We start from the raw sequence: 23,606 nt of genomic DNA on the forward strand, positions 1-23,606 counted from the left end.
TGGTGGGAGCTGTGCCAGCAGCTCCAGGGTGTCTGTCATCTCCTGGGCTGCTTGGATGTGGCAGAATTTTTATAATACTTGATAGTGTTAAATATACGGGTTTGTTTTGTTTTGTTTTGTTTTTAAATATGGGACACCATCTGCAGTACAGTGTCCAGCGCTGGGATCCCCAACACAAGGAAGATCTGTTGGAAAAGGTCCAGAGGAGGCCATGGAGGAGCTGGAGCTCTGCTCTGGAGCCAGGCTGGGAGAGCTGGGGGTGCTCATCTGGAGAGGAGAAGGCTCCAGGGAGAGCTCAGAGCCCCTGCCAGGGCCTGAAGGGGATCCAAAAGAGCTGGAGAGGGACTGGGGACAAGGGATGAACAGGATACAGGGAATGACTTCCACTGCCAGAGGGCAGGGATGGATGGGATATTGGGAAGGAATTGTTCCCTGGCAGGGTGGGCAGGCCCTGGCACAGGGTGCCCAGAGCAGCTGTGGCTGCCCCTGGATCCCTGGCAGTACCCAAGGCCAGGTTGGACTTTGGGGTTTGGAGCAGCCTGGGATAGTGGAAGATGTCTCTGCCCATGGGAAAGATTGAGATTAGATGATCTTGAATGTCTTTTCCAACCCAAACCAATCTGGCATTCTACATGTCTAATGTCTCCAGAGCTGCTCCTCTCGGATCCATCTGGGAACACCAGGACTTTGTCCTGTTTGGCCAGCAGAAACCTGGGAGATTTCCATCACATGCCACCTCATGACCAGCCAGCACTGTGCCTGGTTCTTCCCACTGATGGGACCATTGTTTAAACAGGGATTAACTGGTTAAACTCTCTTATTTTGAGTTACAGGGTGTCAGTGCCCAGGTAGGGCCTGAGGAGTCTCTGTGAGGAGAGGTGGGAGCTGCCCTGGGCTGAGGCATCCACAGGCTCCTGCACTGGGCACATCCCAGCCCTCAGCCAGCCCCACACAGCTCAGGAAAACTGGGTTAAGAGAGGGGAAGAGGGGTTAAGAGAGGGAAAAACTGGGTTAAGAGAGCAGAAAGGGGGTTAAGAGAGAGGAAAAGGAGGGGGAAAGGGATTAAGAGAAGGGAAAATGTCATGTGGCAGCAAGGAGTGAGGAGAGAATGGTGAGGAGGATCTGGGAATTAAGGAGTGATGTTGAGCCTGGGCTAGAGGGCTGGGATAGGGGACAATGCTGGTTTGTGTCCCTCTGTCCCCATCCCAGGGTATTTTTTGCTGGAAGGATGTTAAATCAATGTTCCCCCATGGCCCCTGTCCTGCCTGGTAGTGCAGGACAGAGGCCACCCAGGCAGTGGGTGCCTGGTTTCCCTTTTTCCCCCTCAAGAACATGGGATCTTCCTCTCCTGAGCTGTTCAGGTGCCAGCAAGGAGGTGCCTGAGTGATGTCAAGGAGCAGCCCTTCTCCAGTGGTGGGAAAACCCCCTGCAAACCATCCTGGAACTTTTCCCAGAAGGTTTTCAGGTTATTTTGGTCTTCTGTCCCCTTCCCCCCCATACATCCCAACCCATTAGGGAACATTCAACTTCCTACACCCACGTGTGACACTCCTGCTGCCTGTTCCAGGAGTAAATAAGCCAAGTCAGTGGTAAAACATGAACATAAAGAGTCGTGGTGTAAGTCTGTATGGTGGTGGTATTATAAATTAAGCCCCACTTGTTTTACCATAAAAAGGCTTCAAATTGTTGGGTTTTATTTCAAAGATTCAGTATTGTCAGCCCTGAAAATGTTTCCCAGAGAACTCTGCCAACCATTACACCCTTAATTAGGAGCTTTATAAATAAAACAGGAACTATGAGTGCAGGAGGAAATGGGAGTTAAGTCTTTGCTTTATTGTGAGCACTACAAAACAGGAACGTGAAATAACATCTCCATCTGCACCAAACGCTGGAATGACTCTATCCTTTGCCTCCTGCTCTTTTTCCAACATTTCAAACCTTTTTAGGCCCTATAGGTTTAAATGTGTGCAGCAACTTTGTGTAAGTTCTGGAGGAAAGAAGAGGGGCTGGTGGGACTCTGGGAATTGAAATTTAGGGACGATGAGAGCACCAGGGAGCAAGGGTTGTGCTGAATCCACAAGTGTTTGTTCATTTGTTCCCCCCTTTCAGGTTGATTACTTGCAAATTTTTCTGAATATTTAAATTCAGAAACGATGACTCCCAAGAAATCTTCTGTCTTTGCTCTCAATGGGCCTTGATTTCATGCTATTTATCTGCACAAGGATAATTATAAATTGATTCATTTTCAAAACATAATTTAATGGGTATTCAATTGCTGCCAACGCAATATTGGAGCAACAGCATCACTCCTGTGTTTGCTCAAAGCCATGGAGCTCTATGGGTGTTTGTGTTTGCATGTAACAATATTAATCTGGCTCTGTTCACGTTGCTATGAAGATGCTGTCAAATAAGCTCTGTTTACATTTGCAGCTCATCCTTGTTTTCCTTCCTGAGACTGAAAAAGGAGCTTTTATTTGGTTTAATCTATATTTATTTCATGGGTTCTTTCAGGTTTAAAGAGTGTTTTTCTCATTTCTGTCTTTTTTTTTTTTAAAGATGAAGTTCTGTCCTGATGTTTTATAGACCAGAGCTAGGGGGAAAAATAGGGTTAAAATTAATTTTAAAACCCCAAGGTTTTAATAGGGATCTCTTGCTGGTTTTGCAGTTAACTCCAGTTGGAACAACCATCTTCACAGGATTTTCTGGAAACAATGGTGCTATTGACATTGATGATGGTCCCAATGGCCAGATAGAATATGTCATCCAGTACAATCCTAATGACAAGGTACAGCCATTCAGGCTTTTTTCTTATATTTCTATTTCAATTTATTTATACTTACATATTTATATTTTATATTTACATTTATATTTATATATTTATATAGCATTAAATAGTAAATGAGCAAGAGGTGTCTGTTGGGCATAAAGAAATGTTTTCCTTCGTGTTGAGTATTCTCTCTGTCCATGAGCTCTGTAACCATAGATGAATTTACCTTCCCTCACATTTACCTGCCTCGCTGTCAGCAGTTGGATCATTTCACTTTCAATAATGCCCAGAGAAATTGTGTCTATCCCATCCCTGGAAGTGCCCAAGGCCAGGTTGGACACTGGGGCTTGGAGGAACCTGGAATACTGGAAGGTGTCCCTGCCCATGGCAGAGGTGGGACTGGATGTGCTTTAAGATCTCTTCCAACCCAAATCATTCTGGGACTCCATGAATTCCATTTTGCCTCAGTTTAAATCCTCTCATTGATTTTCCCCCCCTTGATGGGAACTAAGAATATTTTATCCCAAAAGCTGCGTGCCACACTCAGACTATCTCCAGTTATTTATCAGTCTGGGATGCCCTTCCCAATCCTGTTTTCCTGCCCACCACAGATTCCCCATGCTGCATGGGGAATTTAATACTCATTGTCATTTATTTGCTGAAAAAACTTCTTCAATTTTAGCAGTTATTTAGGCTCTTAAAGGAAAAAGGCCTTGCTATGTGATGTCAAGAAACAATATTCCGGTGTGCCTCTGCTGTGTTTGGAATCTTGTATTGCTGTTGCCTGTTCAAAATACTTAAACATTATCTTCAACACCGAGAAATTGAAGCATGGAAAGATGGGGTTTTTTTTAATTAGATTAATTTGATAATGAAATTGCAATTGGATCTCAGGTCAGAAGTTTGTGCTCTCCTGCCAGTTGTTGCTCCAGCTTTGTCACCTGAGTTAGTGGAAGCAAATACACGGAACAAATTGTATTTCACCTGATTTAACATCTGCATTTACCCTGAAATGTGAATTTCCTGGGATAGGAATGTATGCATGAGCTGGCACCTAAATGTTGATGTTCTCTGCTTGTTTAGCACTTCATTGCCCTCATGAAAGGCAGAATAAAGAGCAGATAAGTACAATGATGTGGATTTCTTATCTCTACTGCTTGAGCACTCCATTTGAATGCACCACTGCAAATTCATGATGGCAAAGGGGAAAGAAGCAGACCAGTCAGACTTTCGTGGTTGGAAGTAGTAACAGATAGGTAAAGAATCCAGGACAATTCTGTTCGGTACAGCTTCATTATTGGAGGGTTCTTCAGGAGCTGATTGGGTGGGGAGAAAACAAAGAAGGCTTTATAATCTCTGATCTGAAGAGCAGATGCAGCCTTGGAATCCCAGCCAAAGGATCGTCTCCTTGTGGCCCAGCTTTAAAGTGTGCTCAATGTTATTGTGTTGTTTTCTCGTTTGCAGACTTCCAACAGGACCTTTGATATTCCTCTCACTTTGTCCGGAGCAGTAGTTCTGAGGGAAAGACTAAATTATGAAGAAAAGACTCGTTATTTTGTCATTGTGCAAGCAAATGTGAGTATAAATCTCTTGAAGGCCATTTATGCCCCTTATTTAGGTGTGAGTTTAGTTTCCTTCCCAAGGAAAGGCAGAGCCTTGCTGAAATACCAGCTCTGATAAATCCTCTTCTGCTGAAGATCTCATTTAAGATTTATCCAGGCTGTTGAAAGCTCAGGCATATTATTACTGCTTAAAAAAACTTGCTCAGTGTGTGACAAGCCAACCTTTTTGGCACAAGAAGCAACTTGCAAATGTGCAGTGAAGCCCATGCAGAAAAGTGCAGCCTCATGGCACTAAATGTCCTATTTTCCAACAAATCTGGCAAGGCTAATTTTCACTCAGATGAGTTTAATGGACACAATTTCATTGTATTCTTCAGGCTGGAAATGCATTTTGTTATAAAGAGGTGATTTTTACGTCAAGTCATACTGCAAGTGTACAGAGAGGTTTTTCCAGAGTGGCTGGCAGTGGATAACTGAGAAGAAAAGTGATGTATAAACTGTATCTCAGATATCTGTCATCAGAGTGGGGTTTTGATGCGCTTGATGGCTATGAAAGGTTTTTTTCCTTTTTGTCCTGATAACAACTGAAACGAAAACTTTTCTGTTGTTCACGGATGTTGTGACACATCTTTGTTCATGGGAAATGATATTTGCTCTGAAGCAACAGGAGATCCTGAATCCACACCTCCACATTCCTGTCATCTCTCTAACACAGAAGTGTAGATACATTTTGAAATCTCTTTTCTTACCTATTTTCTGGCATGTTCAGCATTCTGCCAGCAGAAACCAGGCCCCAATGGTGGCTGAATGCTCCTTGCCCCTGTGCTCAGCTGAGACCCCACCTGCAGAGCTGCCCCAGCCCTGGGGCCAGCACAGGAGGGACCTGGAGCTGCTGGAGAGAGCCCAGGGAGGCACCAGGATGAGCAGAGGGATGGAGCAGCTCTGCTGGAGGAAAGGCTGGGACAGCTGGGGGTGCTCAGCTTTGGAGTGACCTCACTGTGGCCTTCCAGAACCTGAAGGAGCTGGCAAGGATGGAGAGGGACTTTGCCGAGGGATGGGGTGCCATGACAAAGGGGAATGGCTTCAAACTGACAGAAAGCAGGGTCAGATGGGGTATTAGGAAGGAATTCCTACCTGTGAGCCTGGGGAGACCCTGGTACAGGATACAAAAAGAAGCTGTGGCTGTGCCTGGATCCCTGGAAGTCCAAGGGACAGGCCTGAGGGCCCCTTCTCAGCTGGGGCTCCTCTCCAGCCTGAGCAGCCCCAGCTCCTGCAGCCTTTCCTGGGCACCCAGAGGCTCCAGGCCCTTGCTCAGCTCCAGCAGCTCCTGGCCCTGCTGTGCTCAGCACCCAGAGCTGGACACAGCACTGCGGAGGTGCCTGCAGGGCTGCCCACAGGGCCACCATCCCTCCCTGAGCTGCTGCCAATGCTCTTCCTGCTGCCCATTCCTCTCCTAGTGCTGGGAAAAGCCATAAAGTACAGCCCATCCCTGGCAGTGCCCAAGGCCAGGTTGGACAGGGCTTGGAGCAGCCTGGGACAGCTCGGTGTCCCTGTCCATGGCAGGGGTGGCACTGGATGGGCTTTAAGTCCCTCCCAACCCAAACCAGCCTGGGATTTTATAACCCCACAGGCTGCAGTGAATTGTCTCTGGTGTGTACTGTGCAATCACATTCCTCTGATTACACTGTCAGTCCTATGTTGTCCTTGCATCCTGAAGATACTGCTAGAAATTAATTACTCTCTATCTGCTTTGATCCAGAATTACTCAGAGGCACTTACTGTGGGAATGTAGAAATAGTTTAGTTGATGATCAAAGCTGCTCCTTGTAGTTGGAATTGTTTTTCATCACTGACTGTGAAGAAAGCTGAATGCAGAAATTCCCATATTTACTCTAAATGCGAAGCTGCTGCAAGAACTGAGTGGACTACAAAATAGGAAAAAAAAATATGTATCCAATCCTGTTTATAGCAATGGCCTCTTCATCTAACATAGCTGATGTTATTCAACAGCATAAATTAAAAAATGAATTTAAAAATTGCTTTTTTCTTTCAGTGTTACATTAGGATACGAGGGCAAGATGTAATTCATGGCACATATTCCCCCCCAAGACTTTAACTCTGCAAAGGAAAGCTCATGCAGCAGTTCCTCTATGAAAATGGGAATATTTTTGAGCATTTTAAACAAAATATTAGCTAGTCATGATGTTTCTTCATTAAAGGTAGAAAGAAGACTTGAACTGTTGCTAATGTGTACTTTGGGTATAACCACAACAATTTCTGATTATAAATAAGGCACAGGGCCTTTTTATGGTCTACAAACATGCTGCATTATTGTAGTTTTAGTCCTGTAGTTTTCCCAAGCTGTATTATTTCTGAACTCTAGATGTCTTGCAGTATAGCTTCAATTTTTCCCCTAATTCTACTTGTGAGCCTTTCAGGCTGCAGCTCTGAGGCTGAAGTTCCTGTAATTACTCCTAGAACATGGATAATTCTGATGCTTATATGTTTTATCCTCAGCCTTGCTTAAAACCTTTGGGGTGGTTCTTTTTTAGGAGATTTTTAGGAGCTTTTTTCAGGAGATTCTGAGTTCAGGAAGTCTCACCAGATGGATTTGGTTTGCTCCACAGGACCGAGCCCAAAACCTGAACGAGCGGAGGACGAGCACGACCACCCTGACCGTGGACGTGCTCGATGGGGATGATTTGGGACCAATGTTCCTTCCCTGTGTGCTGGTGAACAACACCCGGGACTGCAGACCCCTCACCTACCAAGCCAGCCTGCCCGAGCTGACAGACCCTGTAAGTCCTCTGGGATTTTTCCAGGTTTTATTTGTTTGCCTGTCATCTTCTCCTGTGAGCTGGAAGGTCACCTGTGCTTGATGCCGTGTTTTATGTGCCAAGCAATGGGAAGCCAAGGTAAGATGCATGTGGGGATGATGGTGAAATTCCAGCTTAGATCCAGTGCCAAACTGCCTGTTGGCTGCAAGGGCTGAGTCTTGCAGAAATTTGGTACATTTTGGAATTGCTTTTGCTGATCTGTCCATGTTTTGCTCTCAAAATATCTCCAAGAAGCACTTTTGGGTGGGGACTTGATGTTATTGCATTGAGGGTTGATATAAACTGTAGGAGAAAGATTTTTGGGAAGAGGAAGCATGAGTCACTGACCCCTGAAAGGATTTTTGTTGCAATTATCAGGTTTTGATCAAGAGGAAGTGAAAAGTAGTGGGGGTTTATTCCATGTAGGTCCTTGCACTCTCTGCAGTTAATCCATCCATGGGGCTGGGTAAAGGTGAGTTTAAGGCTCATTTCACACTCCATGTACACATGAATCCCCAAATGAGGTGATAACTTTTACATTTCTTCTTGCAACTTGGTGCCAACTGCCATTCCTTACAGCAGAGCTGCTGCTTGGGCGTCTGCATCTCTGGTGGGAGAAACAGAAACAGTGACTGCTGAAATAATATTGATATGGGACCTGGGACTCATATAATTAAGAATAAAAAAAGGCAGAACCAGTCAAATCAGTATTGCCCTATCTGATTAATTCTAACAATAAGATGACATTACAATAATGTTAAGCTTTGGCATTAAGTTTTTTAACTTTAGTTTCTTGTCACAGCACACACTCTATGTCCTGCTGCCTCCAGCCAAGGCCAGGTTAAGGTTGGAAGTTGTCTTGGTTTGAAAAGACAGGTTTGTGCTAAGGAAGGCAGAAGCCTCCCCTGAAATGGAAAATGTAAACCCTCTCCCACCCAATTATTATAATTTTGAAATTAAGGGGCTATCAGGAAAATATATGGAAACAGGGATAACAGATAGAGTACACACCCCCATTTCCAACCTAAGACATCAGGAGATTCCTGCTCTTCCCTGCCTTATCTCCCTTCCTGTCCTATGCCTTGCACTCTTTTCCCATCCCACACATTTTGGTGTCTTGCTTGGTGTGGCCTGAGGACTCCTGCTGCAATTATCCTTGGGTTGGCTCAAGGGAAGGAAGAGATGATCCCTATTTAACCTTGGAGTATTGATTTCCACATCTTCCCCACACACACTTTGACACCTTGGTGTACTTAAAGACACTTTGTAGCTGTTTTGTGCTTGGGATTTGAAGAAGAACTGCCTTGACTTTAAATTCTGCTTTAATTTGCTTTGGGCTTGGTGGCATTTTGAGGAAAGGGACAGCTCCCTGTCCAGCTGAGTGTGGGACCTCCTCATGGTGAGCCCCCAGACAATGCAGGATGAGGGACTGTGACCCCATTTCACCTGCACAGATCTGTTATCATTCCCAGGGTGGCAGCAGATGAGGCAGGAATTATAAATAACTGGTGTTTTTATGGCTTTTTATCTGCTTATCTGAAAGTATAACAGATCAGACAGTTTTTGTGGTGCTGCCTCTCAGTCAGAGGATTCCATCTCCAGCTCTGCTCCTGCCCTTGGCCAGGCACGTTCCTCACTGGAAGACAAAGCAGTGTCTGCCAGGGAGAGAGGCTGGGCCAGGAACAATCTGACCTGGGATTTAGGTACTGAGCTGAAAACTCATTTATTTAAACGTCCTAAGCTGCAGCGTGCTCAGGGGCAGCTGCTTTTGTTTGGTTTTTAGCTTTTCTTATGTCACACTGCCCCTGATCTATGAAATGAGCCCTGGGTTCTGTTGATGAACCACAGACTCTTGGCTGTTTATCTCTTTGCAGCACTTTTGATAAACCTGAGTGGAAGAAGTTATACTTTGAACCTGAAATATTTACTTGACTTTTAAGTGATAATTCCTTTGGAAGATATAGATTATACCTGGATTCAGCTAGGAAAGATTTATATTACATTTATCCTTTACATTTTTATGTGTTATATTTATTCTTTACTAAGCTACTCCATAGCTACCATTACCCTACTCCTGAGGCTAAAGGACTATTTTTAGTTTTACATCACCTTTATTAAAATTATTTTTAATTTGCTTTTTAATTTTTCAATGAAGATGAGAAGGAATATTAATGATTGAGGAATAAAGTTGAAGTATGAATTATTCAGAGGCTGTAGCTGGAAAGAGAAGTCCTGCTTTGCTGGGCAAGATGTCCACTCAGCTGACCCCTAAAATAAAGCATTTAATGTCACTGGCAAGAGTAATATTTTGGTCCAGTATAGTTGGAATCTATCTATTAGTTTACTGAGGTGAAAATTTGGGAATTAATTACTTTCTATTAGCTGAATTTCAATTTCCAAGAAAACCTATGTTGGTTGTTGATTAGGTTTGGGGATTTTTGTTGTTGTTGCTACATTGCTTTATATTTATATTATATTTTAGTGTTTCTGTGTCTGATCAGCTCTGGTAATTAATTTTTTCCCCCTCTTGTGTCAGGAAGACTTGAATAAGTTAGCATATATTATCAGGATGTGCGAGTCATCACGTGGAGTTAAAAAGTACAACCTCATGAATATCTCATAACATGGGCAAGAGAATTTCTCCTCTTTTTTCCCCCTTCAGTCCATTCCTGTCGCACTCACAGTGTGAAGGTTTTCTCCACTTCTGTACTCAGTATTTTCCATCACCATGCAAAGAAGAAAAGCCTGTTAGGCAGCAAAATATAGATTAGATTTATTTAATTAATTGCTGGGCTAGATTTGCAACCATGGGATTTTGGGGTTCCATGAGGTTAATATGGGGTTCCATGGGGTAATTATGGAGTTCCATGGGGTTATTTTGGGGTTTCATGGGGCAATTATGAGCCCCCATGGTCACTAAGACACTCCATGACACCAAAAATTTTGTACTCAAAAGTGAGATTGGACCTCACTCTTCTACAAGTTCCCTGTTCTTGCACCTCTGATGGATTCTCCTGCATGGAAAGGGTTTAGGTTTGTACTGATTATGCTCAGAATCCTGAGGAATTGTGTCAGCAGGGACCTCACAGGGTCTGTGAGCTCAGGTGCCCTCATGGAGCTGAGCCTGAGCAGAGCACGGAGAGATGAAAGGCTAAAAAATAATAAATAAAACCTTCTCAAAAAGCAGTGAAGTGGAGAGGGGTGAAAAAATACACTGCAGAGTAGGAGGTGCCTCTGGAGGTCTTTATTAGTGAGAAGGACCTCTTCAGTTCCATCAGTTTGGATTCAGGGGGAGAAATCTGCATTTTTCTGAGGAGGCGTTGTAATCCCAGCTAATGAGGTGGGATTGGAGCAAAGGACACTTCCAGAGGGTGTTAATCAGCTCTGGACAAATAAATTTCTGCTGATTATTGGTAATTAATTAGCACTGTACAGGATGTGCTAATTAATTACTAATAATCAGCATAAAATTGGACTAGAATTGGTTTTGGACTTCATGACCTCACAGGTCTTCTCCAACCTAGTTAATTCTGTGATTAATTCTGGGTTTTGGCACCTCTGAGCTTGAGGATGGCAAACCCCTGACAAGTCCTTCCAACTGAATTCCCTTGCAGTTCCTTCCTTTGGCCCTGCAAATCCCAATTCCTCCCAAACACAAAACCTCCTGGAATTTTCTCCAGATACACATTAATATAAAACCTATGGCAGCAGCAGCACAAGTGAAAATTCTGGAAACAGCATTTCCCCATCTTGGTTTTACTAATCAAAGAGGAAAGTTCAGCAGAATGTTCTGGATTGCCTCCAGTGGTCATTAAATCAATTAATTAATTATTACCTCATTTTGCTGTGGGAAGTACTGGTACAAATGATCCAGAGATCTGCCATGGAATGAACCCCAAGTAACTACCCCTGAAGTGGGAGAGATTTTCTGGTTCGCCTGGAACTCCCATGCAGCTGCCAAGGAAGATTTTTAGGGCACTGAAAGACACAGCCCTCAGATTTTGGCCTGTTGGGCTGAGTTGAAGTGGCTGTGCGTGGTTAAATCCACTTTAATAGAAGCTAGATGAGGAGTGCCTCTCTTACCTGTGTGAGTGGTAAAATCCCACAGAATAATTGGGGTTTTTTCTTGATGACTTCTCAACTCGATTGTTAAAGACAATTCACAGGGAGGGAATCACCCCTAATAACAATCAAACTGCCTAAAACTAAAAAATCATCTTCAGTTGCCACTTTGTCCACTTTGTCTTTTTTTTCCTTTCTTTTTTTTTTCTTTTTTCTTTTTTTTTTTTTTTTTTTTTTTTTTTTTTTTTTTTTTGTGTGTGTGTGTGTTTGTTTGTCAGATATGGGACATTTTAAACTGCAAATGTTCACAGTTAATGCAGGGAGTTGTTGGTTTCTGGAACAGTTCAATCTCAATCTGCCTTTATTTTCTTTGCCTTATTTGTACTATGATTTGGCTTTTTTAATTCAAACATGATAAAAGAGCTTTGCCAGCCATTGGCCTGTTGAGACTTACGAGCTGCATTTGTGATTCAGTGGCATCAAGCCTCAGGAAATTATTTGGGATTTGATTTGTTTCTAATTATTCCTTTCCCAGCTGAACAGGCTCTGTCCAGTTTTTGGGAGTGCTGCTAAATGCTTTGTAGGGGGTGGAATTTATGCTTCCTGCTGGAATTAGCCCATGATTGACTACAGTTGTGTCTGCTGGCAAAACGAAGTGTTCAAAGTCTGCCTTCCAGAGAAAACAGAGTTTTCATCATTAGGAGAATTGTTTCTCTTTATACAATCATTTTGGGCAAGAAAAAAGTGATTTTGTGTTTTGAATACACAGCATCCAGCCCTGCTCTTAATTAGACTAAAATCTTTGGTGCAAGATAATTAGTGCTGGGCTGAGATGAATGGGAGTTCCTAGGTACTTTCATTCCAAAAATTATTTGGTGGACAGGGCATTGGTGTCACTTCAGGAAATAACCAGAGAAATATTTTAAAAACTGCTGGGTCTCTACAGTCTTGTTCTTAAGTAAATTGGACAAGAACTTCATGACTGAGGCTCTGAACAGTCCCTCTACCACTGAAAGATAAGCAAAATGTCCCATTTTTGCAGGGATTAATTTTTCAGTAGCAATTTAGGTGAATGCTGCGACTCGGAGGAGTGGAGGGGAAATGCAGATTGACTTCCCTGACACCTCTGCAGCTGTTAGGGTGCTTTTTGCGGAAGAAGGCAGAGTTGTGGCCAAGCTACTTGCCATTGGAGGTAGATAGCAATTTTTCTAATTAAATTTCAGCAGAGATGCAAGATGAACAGATAGGTGATCATGAAGTGCTTTGGAAGTGGGAAAGCAAGGCAAAAAAAACAATTATAAAATCCTCTCGTGGCTGTAGCCACCCTGTTTATTCCAGACAAACCTTTCATTTGCATTTCCCCTCTCTTTTCACTCCAATTGCAGCCCTACAGAGGGCACCCGATTGATGTGAACTTCAAGGTAATGGATCAAATTCACAATATTGGGCTAGTTTTTAACCTGGTTTGGTGATTTTGAATTAATAACTCGGCAAAGTCGAAATGGACAGCTTTGATAAGCTATTGATTATCTGCTAGTACCTGATAGGGAGCTATAAAAGGTGTTTGAAGTCTGCTGATGTGATTTTCCCTATCCTTCCCCTTTTTAGGATTGATTGTCTGTCTCCCACATGCCATCTCTTGATAGGTAGGGGCTTTTTTTTTTTAAGGAAAGTGTCACTGAAAAGGTAGCGAAGCATGAAAAGGTTAAAATCACAAAGATGTGATGTTACAGATAATTAAATTTTATATATTTGGGAGGATACCAGGATGGCTAATTAAAAAGAATTGTCAGTAAAATTGTCAGGAACTTTAATATGTGAATGCATAAACCTGAGAATAATCTCCCTTAGCAGCCAGGCAAGCTCTTCCCTTGGCTGATGTATTGATCAGGCAGGACAGTCTCTGTTAATCTGAGATTAACCTCTATCTTTAAATGTAAATGTTTTTCAGATAGAGGAGAGGTTCATTCTCCTGGTTTGTCCTTCAAAATCCAACAAAATCTTGATTTTAACTTCCAAAATGTAGTGATTGTCTAAAGAACCAGGTGTTTCAAATAACACTGTGGTTGAGCAAATTATAGCAAGGCTGCAGAATAAGGGAATAAAGTCTGAAAGGCACTTTACTTCAGGGGATTTTAACCCAGTTGTGGTTCAGAAGTTGAGTTGCTGTCTGTGGGTAAAAAAAAAAAAATTAAAAAAATATATATTTATATATATAGTAGTTCTAATCCTCAAAAGTGGAGGCTTTAAGGGGAAAAGGATCAAGCTTGCCTGAAAAGTGAGAAGATTTTGGTCAAAAAAATGAAACAGGGAAAGAAAAATGTCCCTGCAGATCATCTTTGAAGTTGTTTTTGGGTTGAGAGAAGAATATTTTGGGTATTTCTGGGGCTGGGTTATGGGACACAGAGGCCCTGGGGTTCCCTGGGTGGCACAGGAGCTGCTCTGGGAGCTCTGCAGAGGCTCAGGCTGGGCTGGAAATTTGGCTGCTGCTGCAAACGGGGGCATTTTCTAGCTATTTACCAAGCTGTAAAGTTAAATCTCAAATCTGATTCGTTATCAAGGCAGGAATAAACTGGTAAAAATTACTGATTTTATAATGTATTATTTTGTTTTTAAATCTGGGAATGTTTCATCAATTGCTTGTCATTTCTCTAGGAACTTAGAGGTGAGAAGATGTTCAGTTCTTCTGGCTTTGCCAGGAGCTGAGAAGGAAAAGAGTCCTGAGTTTGCTTGGAAGGAGTAACAGTGGTTCTGAAATGAGAAGGGATTTCCTTTCAGGAAGGAAGAGGAGCTGCTTTGATTCCAGCTTTGGTCACAGCCACAGCAACCCAATCCACCCAAGGCTGGAGAGGGAGTTCCAGGGGGTTGATGTGGGCAACAGGGCAGGTTCAGGAGCACAAACCACCTTTCAGTGCAGCAAAAGTGAGGCTAAAAATCAAATTAATGAATTCATCAACACCCAAGTGCTGATTGAGGAGCTCCTGTAAGATTCAATTCTGTTTTCTCTTCCATAGATCTGTGTCTGTTACTGCACCAAGAGCTGTTGTCACAAGGGAAACATATGTGGCAATTTATTTGATCCTTAAATGTCACTTGGAAGCATTTGAAGGCTTTAAATGTTGACATTTAAACAAAATATTCTTGGAGTGATGCTTTATTAGCCAACTTTACTCCAGAAAAATTCTCATCTCTGTCACATCCCTGGGCCTTGCAGAGAGAATTATTTCAGTGCCTGGGTTGTCCCATTAAACTGTAGCTGATCATTAGGGGTCAGGAGGAATTATTTCTCTTTTCAGCTTGTTGTCACAATTCAGAGGGTGAAGATTAATTCCTCAATTAATCAAACATGGGCTGCAAAACCTTAATTGGTGAATATTTGTTAGTAAACGTTAAAATGAAATCACCTTTGGAAATTAAATGAGAGGGAAATCCCCCTTCCCAGGACAGTCATGTTTGCTCTGCTCCATGCTATTGATAATTGTTTTGTGGAAAACATTCCTTGAATCCTAAAGGTCTTTCCAGTGGAGAATATGGAAATTCCTGGTGAGTGGAACTTCCTCTTCTGAAAGGAGAAAATGAGATTAATCTCCATTTGGCTCTGGATCCATACCCTGGACAGCAGAGCAGTGCTGGGGAGGCAGGGGTGTGCTTGGCAAATAATTCCTGCTTTTTGTCCTGGGGTTGGAAAAGAAAAGCATTTAATAAAAGACAAAATTTCCCTGTTTCACCCTCAAAAGATGTGTGGATGAGATTAAGGATGAAGGATGTGAGTGCTGCAGGTGAGGTGTGTACACACACACGTTACAGCTGCACAAATTTACTGAAAATACATCCAAAATTTAGCTGGCAAAACCCCTTTTATCCTATAACCTTCAATCTAAAAGTACCCCTTTTAATGTTACCATTAAATCAGTGTAACAAAATGGATTTCATAATGGTGAGGCAGAATTTGTAACTGGCTCTGGCCACAAAATCTGTCCCTAAAATTCTTTTTTCTGATAGGGTGGCAAACGTTTAATGATGAGAGGACAGTGGTGGATACAGGTGGAATAAAGTAGCGAGGTAGCTCCAGGTGGCATTTCCCCTCCTGAACTGGAAAAGTGCTCATTGAGTAACCAAAACGGAGGAAAATCAGTACAGAAAATGAAAATGTTCTTCAGGCTGAGAGGGGGAACTGCAGTGGGGTTTTGGTGATCCCAAACGTCCCCCTCCTGTTTGAGCCTTCTGAAATCCCCACTGCTGTGAGACTCTGCACCTGGCTGGCTCCTGCAGCTGAGGAAATGCCAAATTCTCTGCAGGAAAGATGAAATGTGGCCATAAGAGAAAGAACCACCAATATCATTGTAATAAAATATCTGTGTAAAGAGAGTCAGCCAAGAGACAAAGTGCCTGGGTGAAATACTGAACTGTTCATCTTGATGTTTCTCTTTCTTTTTTAGATTTCAAATTAATTACTCTCTGGGTTTTGGGTTTTTGTCTAGCTCCATACAGCTGAAATTAAGAAAGATACCACCACTGGTACTGGTTATATTTTCCCACCAAAACCTTCTCCTTTTTTATCATTTGCTTGTAACTTCTTGTGCCTTTTGTGGTGTATTATTGTGTGGCTGATTTTTCTAAAGGCACAGAGAAGCCATTAGCCTGTTGTCTTTAGAAATATAAAATTATTTATTTATTTATGTATTTATAGATAGATGTAGATGTAGATATGATAGAATTATCCCTCTGTGAGAAATAGCATTTATAAGGAAAGAAAATGGGGTAATATTACATTTTTTTAATTGCAAGTCTTTGTGGTGGTGCTACATGTTTGTTGAATGTTTTCTGATTTTTGGGAAGATGTAGGTGCCTGTCTTAGGTTTTACTCCTCTGCAGAGAAATCAGGATAATAAGAAACCTACATCAAGAATTTGAGGGATAATCAAGGAAATAGATTTCCTAGTTGTATGGAGAAAAAAGCCAAATGTCAAAAAAGAAATGTTTATTGTTCTTTACTGCCAGTCATCACCTTGGAAGGAGGAGAAGCTCTGGCCTGAATTCTGGTTGTACTGAGGCAGGAAGCCCATTGCATAATGCATTTCATTTAGTTCCCTGCACAGACACTGCTGGGGACACTTCTTATCAAGCATGTCAGATACAGAAAAAGCAATTTAGTAAGCACTGTGATCAGATCCTGATGAAATTCAATTCTTTTTTGGCCCTGCTGTTCTTGGGAGACATCATTGATAAAAATAGTCTCTGTTTTCCTCTGTGCTCGGGTTCATTATGCTCTCTTGCTGCTCTTTCAAAATGTTGGGTGTTTTTTCCCCTCAAAGGTTGCTTTTTTTTACAAATGAATGGAAGGAATTGTGTTCTCTGACAGCTTACTCTGTTAACAACCCAAGCTGCCAGGATATTTGAATTTTACAGTTTTCATTTCAAGAAATTGCATAAATATGGGGCATGACAGAAACCCAGGGACACAGCAGCCAGGGGTTGTATTGAACAGCTAAATCAGGTGCTAAAAGCTGTTTGATAATTTAGTGCTGAGTTTAGAAAGAAGGTGACTTGAATAATTAATCCTGTGTCTTAATTTTTCTCATTGGTCACTAAAACACTTTTTTACCCCCAGAGAAGACAGGAGAGGCCAGGTCACCAACAGCATAAATTACCCACTGTGGCGTTTTAGCTGTGGCTCTGGAAATGAAGGATTTAGAAGTAAAATAAATAAAGAAAAAAAATGAGTTTTGTTTTAAATTTGCAGATTAGTTCTGGGGCCCAGCACAGAAGGGATCTGGAGCTGCTGGAGAGAGCCCAGGGGAGGCACCAGGATGAGCAGAGGGATGGAGCAGCTCTGCTGGGAGGAAAGGCTGGGACAGCTGGGGGTGTTCAGCTGGAGAGGAGAAGCTTTGGAGTGACCAAATTGTGGCCTTGCAGTGCATGAAGGGGCTCCAGGAAACATGGAGAGAAATTTTGAACATGGGCCTGGAGTGCCAGGACACAGGGAATGGCTTCCCACTGCCAGACAACAGGTTTAGATTGGATATTAGGAGAACATTCCTCCCTGTGAGGGTGGGCAGGCTCTGGCACAGCTTTGCCCAGAGCAGCTGTGGCTGCCCCATCATTTCCCTCATCAGGGGTTAAATAAAATTTGTGGATGTGGCACTTGAGGATGTGGATTAGTGGTGATGGATTGATGGTTGGACTGGATGATCTAAAGCTCTTTTTCAACCTTACTGATTCTGTAATTCTAAGAAGTATAAATGGGGTGAATTAGCTCTCAGTCTCTGGGGTTTAGCAGTGTAGATTTGGTTTCCTCGTGTTGTTGTGCCCTTTTTTGGGAAGTGTTTCCAGGCCCAGAATTTTTGCTAAGTAAACCTCTTTTTAGCTCCTATGACATCTTGATCTAACAATTTTCTGCAGAGAATTTATTCTCTTTCAGAGTGTGTTTTAAATCCATGCTTGGATTTAAAGTCTCCGAAGCATTCAGCTGAGGTCTTGTCCCACAGTTTGGGTTCCTGTGTTGTGGCAATGTGAAGGGTCAGAAGATCCCATTCCCCCTGGATTCCTGTACATCTGTGTGTCACATCAGCCTTCAGAGAGCAGCACAGGAATTCCTGCAGGCTCCTGATGTGAGGCTCTGCCTCCCCAGGCTCTGATCAAAGGCAGGAACGTGTAACTGCCAGTAGGAAGGCAAGAAAAGAGGGAGAATGGTGCAACCCTACAAATGGGAGGTTTGATGTGACACTGTGGTTTGACTAACGATGAGATTTTGGTTGTACCTCCTACATTTGTAGCGCGATTCCTGCTTTTTGGATTGACTCTTTTGTGGTTGGATAACTCCACTGAAACGTTCCCCACGTTTTGCTGACATGCAAGTGCTCTGTGATGGATTTCTGCTCATTAGTGTTTTGTCACAGCCCTTGTTGTGCTGGCAGAGCAGTTCATGCAGCAGCAAGGAATGATGTTGAAATGGTTGTGCAGCTCTCCCTGCTGTTTTAGTGTCGAGTGTTGGCAAAGTCACAGGCAGTTCTGCACAGCATGGAGAGAACTCAGCTCATTTCCCACTTACAGCTCGTATTCCAACCTCAGGAAAGCACAAGGAGAACCAGTGTGACCATAATGATTCATCAATTCATCAAGAACTTTGTTGGTTTAATAGTGCAGGGCTCCCTGGGAAGGGGTTCTGGATGGCACCAGGGGCAATGTATATTGTTGTAGTGATATTTTCCATCTGGAGAAAAGCTCCTCAGCCTTGTTTTCCAGAGGGATGAGAGTTCAGCAGCAAATTCCTCAGCTGAGCTGTGAGAATGATGCAGGTGGAAGGTCCTGAGACTTTATCTGAAGTGCACTGGTCACAGAGCTGCCTGCAAAAATAATAATTTTCAGGGTATCAGATACTGGTGTGAGATGTCCAATGGGAACTGATTGTGCTAATACAGAATCCCAGGGTGGCTCAGGCTCAATCCCAGGTGGCCCCACTCCAGGAGCTCCAGGACCCTCTGATTTAGGTTTTTGTCCACCTTAGTGCCTTAACAACTCAGTCTCCAGTGGGACTCATGGGTGGAAAATGTCTTGCTTTGTTTGACTCCATAATAAATTGACAGTGTAGGGTTTTGTCCCTTCTCTCAGTGAATTTCTTGAGCTCACCTCTGTGAATCCAAACAAAACTTTGGGGACTCCTGCTTTCCATGCAGTTTTATAATTTACAGTATTTTCCACCTGTGTGGTGGCCCTGGCCCCTGAGCCCCAGGGATGTCTCTGGGGGGAGCTCAGATGGTTGTGAATCATCGCAGCAGCATCACCAGAGTGAAACCTGGAGCTGGTTCATGGTCTGGCGTCTTCAACTGTACAGAAAGCACCTCTCAGGAATACATTAGCTGCTCAAAAAAGAACCTTCCTAGGCGAGGAATGTTGGCTTCAGTTGGCTGTCAGTTTCCTAGAACGCAATGATCTTCATGGTAACAAGCAAAAAACAGGCCCCAAATACACCACAAAAACCCCCAAAAATACACCATAAACCTCCCCACAAATGGAAAAGGCAGCTCTGAGCAGAAAATTTTGTTATTCCAGCTCCCCAAATGTGCCATTTCCTTTCTCTTCCTTCTCATTATCCCCAAAGGAAGTTTTGCCTAAGTATCTATGGTTGGCAAATTCAGCTTTGCATCTCAGGTAGATGGAAGAGATAGAAAATCTCTGATTTTTTTTTAAATCCTTGTTATCAGCTGTACAACAACTATTGTTGTATCCTGACTTTAAAAATAATTCCACACTGTCCACATGCTTTTATTGGAAGCCTTGCATACCTGACATCTTAATTTTAAAAATATATAAAAATAATTGCAAAATATATTACTTTTCTTTTAAAAGTCATGTTTATTTTGGAGTGGTTTTTTATTTTGTTGTTCTTGAAAGCTCCAAATGCATATTCTGCATCTCAGTTGTAAATTCCCTCATAATTATTGCATGGGATCATGGGATGGTGAAATCAATACATAGGCGGGTGCCCAAAAATCCTCTTTGGATTTTTGAATGCAACTGCACTCCTGAATTATTAAGCCCCATTTAAATACATTAATTAAAAATATCAGCTGTTTCTTTTATTCACAATCCTCAGTAGGAGCCTAAAACCCCCTGGCACAAATGGGACTCTTAAATTTGCCTTGTTCCATCCATAACATCTCTGAAGGCCATGGATTTTCGCAGAACCTGCTGGACATCCCACATGGAGAAGGTGCTGCTGTGCTCCCGTGTTGTACACAAAAAATAGGGGAGAGGAAAATGAGGTTTTTGCTACTACCTTATTCTCTCTGAGCTTTTTTAAAGTGTTTTTCTGCCTTGATCATCTTGTGGCCCTGCAGACTCCCTGGCAGGCTCCGCATCACGACTCTGTTTGAAGGAGGATTTTTTAAAATTTATTAATATTTGTGCTAAGAGTTACAAGGTGGGGTTTGGATTCTGCTTTTTGGCCTGCCCAGCTCTGCCATACTGAACACCTGGAGGTCAATTAATCACCACACCAATAACTGAGGGAGCTTTTCCCTAACGAGAAGAATAAATGACTGCGTATTCCACCCTCAGATGGGCAAGATCTTGTTTGGTTTTTAATCACCTGCCAGAGCTTGGGCAGCCTTTCATGCTCCCCATGACAGAGGTTGGGATTTGAAGGGCAGCTGTTAATTCTGAGTGATCTCCCTGCCCTGCTGTGGCTCCGTGCTGACTTTCCTGGCACTTTTCCCAGCCTTTCCCTGCCAGACCCCCTGGTGCTCTTGCTTTGCCTCCAGTTGGCACCCATGGGCACCTCAGACACTTCACTCCTTCGTTAATCTGTTTTCCTTTTAATGAGCTCCCATCTCCTCATGAAGCTCTTGAGAAGGAGCCTGGTAGGGGATTTTTTGGCCTCTTTCAGGGATGTTGGATGCCTATGGAAGATTCCTACTTTGACTCCTCATTGTTAAAACAATTATTTCTGATTAAAAGCATATACTCACTTTCTTAAGCTTCCTATATGTGCTTTGATTAATTTCTTAATGTGCTATTGCCCATTTTTTAATGTGATGCCTGCTTTATTGTTTCTATGTTTTTGTAGTTCTAATTTCTAAATTTGGATGAAAAAGATGCTGCATTGTCTGTGGCTTATTAAAGCAATATGAAAGCACCTTGAGTTTTGCTTCAAGGCACATCAGCCAATTTAATTCAAAACAGTTCTAAATTTTTAAAGTTGGGGCTGTTCAGCATGGAGAAGAGAAAGTTGTGGGGAGACCTCACAGTCCCATCCAGTGTCTGAAGGGATTCAGGGAAGCTGGGGAGGGATCCTGCAACAGGAACTGGAGTGACAGGACAAGGGGGATGGGTTCAGACTGACAGGGGGGAGATTTAGATGGGTTTGGATTGGAAGGGACCTTAAAGCCCCTCAATTCCCACCCTCTGTGCCATGGACAGGGACACCTTCCACTGTCCCAGGCTACTCCAAGCTCGGTCCAACCTGGCCTTGGGCACTTCCAGGGATCCAGGGGCAGCCCCAGCTGCTCTGGGCATTAATAGTGAGTTTAAACCCAGACTAACAAATGAGATTGGTTTTGTTGTGGGTGTGTTTCTAACTCAAATATGGGGTTTTCTGAGAGGGCTCCAATTGAATTTAAAAATAGCATTTTAGTCTTGGTCAGTTTTCTGCAAAATCTTCTTTCTTCCCATGCAACTTCTATGTCATGCTAAAGCCTTTTAAAAATTCAAGCAGATGTCAAATATATCTTCTTCTCTCTTTCTTTCTGCCTATTTTGAGCTCGTCTCCCTCATTACGCTTTTAAGAGTTTAATTTTTCAAAGAGTCCCAAATGGAATTAGGTGATGACAAAGGACCTGTGCAGTGGGACAGGGACAGGCACAACAGCCATGAGCAGGAGTGGAGTGAGGAGCTTCCCAGTCTCAGTTTGGGAGGCCAAGAGCATCCATCCTCATTTTTTATTGTGCCTATCCCTGACATGTCTGTACCTTAAATTACTTTGGTGTGGAAAAGGCTGGAAGAGCCTCTGGATTTGAGAAACCTGTTGGAAATGCCTGGAGGGACACACCTTGGGGTGTGGTGGCAGGTGACCATGGGGCTGCCTGCACCAGGGGTCAATAAACTGCCTTTCCTCCACCCCTGGCTCCTTCTCCTCCTCCTGGCTCATCCCTTTTCCCTCTGAGTTTCCTCTCAGCATTGCCAAAGCTCTCACAGCTCCCTTCCAGCTCTCAGCAGGATGGCTTCTGACAGCTCTGCCAAAACTTGGCCGAGCGTGGACTCGTCTCATTCCTATTCCCATGCTAAATTTCAAGTCCCCTCTTGCAGAACACAGAGCTTTCCAAAGGAAAGGCTGCCAGGATGAGTTGTATGTGGGGGGGAAAAAAAAAGGGTGTCTGGCTTTTCACAGAGCTCATTAAGGGTTTTTGTCATGCAGAAAAACGTTGCAAGGGGAGGGGAAAGCCTGGTGTGCACACATCCATGTGCGGTACATTTGTGGTTGGTTGAGCAGCCAAGGTCACTGAAACCGTGGGACTTGAGAATGGCAGCTCTGGAGTTGCCACTGGAGGCTGGATTGACAGAGATGAAAGCTGGCACCAGTTTTGGGGTGACATCACTGTGACCATCCAGGACCTGAAGGAGCTACAAGAAAGATGGAGAGAGACCCTTTACAAGGGGTGGAGGGGCAGGACATGGGGGAATGGCTTCCCATGGCAGGGAGTGGGATTTTGGATTTTTAAGGTCCAAACCACTCTATGATTCTACAATTCCATCTCCAAGTTAAACATTTTAATTCACTTCCAAATAACTTGAATTGTGAATTCAGATGAGTAAATTGTTCCCACACCCATCCACACTTTTCCAACGTAGCTATCCCTGCATTGTCTGTGTGGGCACAGAGTTTGTGGTGATTGGGAGTGGGGCTGTGGCTGAACCTCATCCCCAATGGGCTGCAGCTGTGCAGGACAGGTGACTGATATTGACATTAATGAGCCATGGGGTGCCCAGGGCACTGACCAATCACACAGAGCAGAGGGCACACAGGTGCACTGCATCAGCGTGAGGGGATAAAAGGTTGGGCTGAAGGGCAGGAGGGGTAGATGCTTGCAGCCTTCTGGAGTGGAGTTACTGTGTGTGAGCAGATCCCTGAAGCCTTCTGACCCGGTAAGGTGTTACTGTGCATGGGGTGAAGCTTTCTGATACTGTATGGTGATACTCTGTGTGTCCTGGCTGTCCCAACTGTGGTATGTCTGTACCTTTAAGTGTCTTTTGCAGTGTGTATTTGTGCATCACAGCCATTCCAGCTCCTGATGATGCTCCAGTTCAGCTTGCTGTTTTCCTATTTTCAGGCATTTGCTGTGTTTCACTCTGTGATGACTGAAATCCCTGATTTGAGGGACTATTTATAGAAATGCAGTCAAGTATTTGTGAGCTTCCTTTATCAAGTGTTTACTATCAGCTTCTAAGCTGATGAGAGGGCTGGAGCACTTTCCCTGTGGAGCCAGGCTGGGAGAGTTGTGGCTGGGGAAGAGAAGGTTGTGTGGAGACTTCACAGCTCCTTCCAGGGTCTGAAGGGGCTACAGGGAAGCCAGAGGGGGACATCTCATCAGGAACTGGAGTGACAGGACAATGGGAAAGGGGTTCAGCTTGATAGAGGGGAAATTTAGATGATGTATAAGGAGGGAATTGTTCCCTGGCAGGGTGGGCAGACCCTGGCACAGCTGTGGCTGCCCCTGGATCCCTGGCAGTGCCCAAGGCCAGGTTGGACACTGGGGCTTGGAGCAGCCTGGTACAGTGGAAGGTGTCCCTGCCCATGGCAGGGGTGGCCCTGGATGGGCTTTGAAGTCCCTTGCATAAAAGCTATTCTGGGATTTTGTGATTCCTTTCCTCTGGGATCTGTCTTAAAGCTGGATCTCTCACA

At 43.5% G+C, this 23,606-nt stretch overlaps 1 protein-coding gene across 4 annotated transcripts in view; it reads left to right on the top strand.

Moving 5' to 3' along the window:
- The window catches only part of PCDH15 (protocadherin related 15), a 637,965-nt gene that overhangs the window by 450,079 nt on the left and 164,280 nt on the right, over positions 1-23,606 (top strand). For 3 of the 4 annotated variants that reach the window (XM_039719696.1, XM_039719693.1, XM_039719694.1), the window contains 3 exons: positions 2,666-2,785; positions 4,232-4,342; positions 6,956-7,126. In XM_039719696.1, coding sequence (XP_039575630.1) covers positions 2,666-2,785; positions 4,232-4,342; positions 6,956-7,126 — 402 coding nt within the window. Of the gene's footprint in view, positions 1-2,665; positions 2,786-4,231; positions 4,343-6,955; positions 7,127-22,759; positions 22,850-23,606 lie in introns of those variants that run through there. The other variant, XM_039719695.1, reaches the window with a different exon arrangement.

The sequence above is a fragment of the Passer montanus genome, unplaced genomic scaffold, assembly GCF_014805655.1.
Source record: "Passer montanus isolate IOZ18808 unplaced genomic scaffold, ASM1480565v1 scaffold42, whole genome shotgun sequence".
In the NCBI taxonomy this organism is placed as follows: domain Eukaryota; kingdom Metazoa; phylum Chordata; class Aves; order Passeriformes; family Passeridae; genus Passer; species Passer montanus.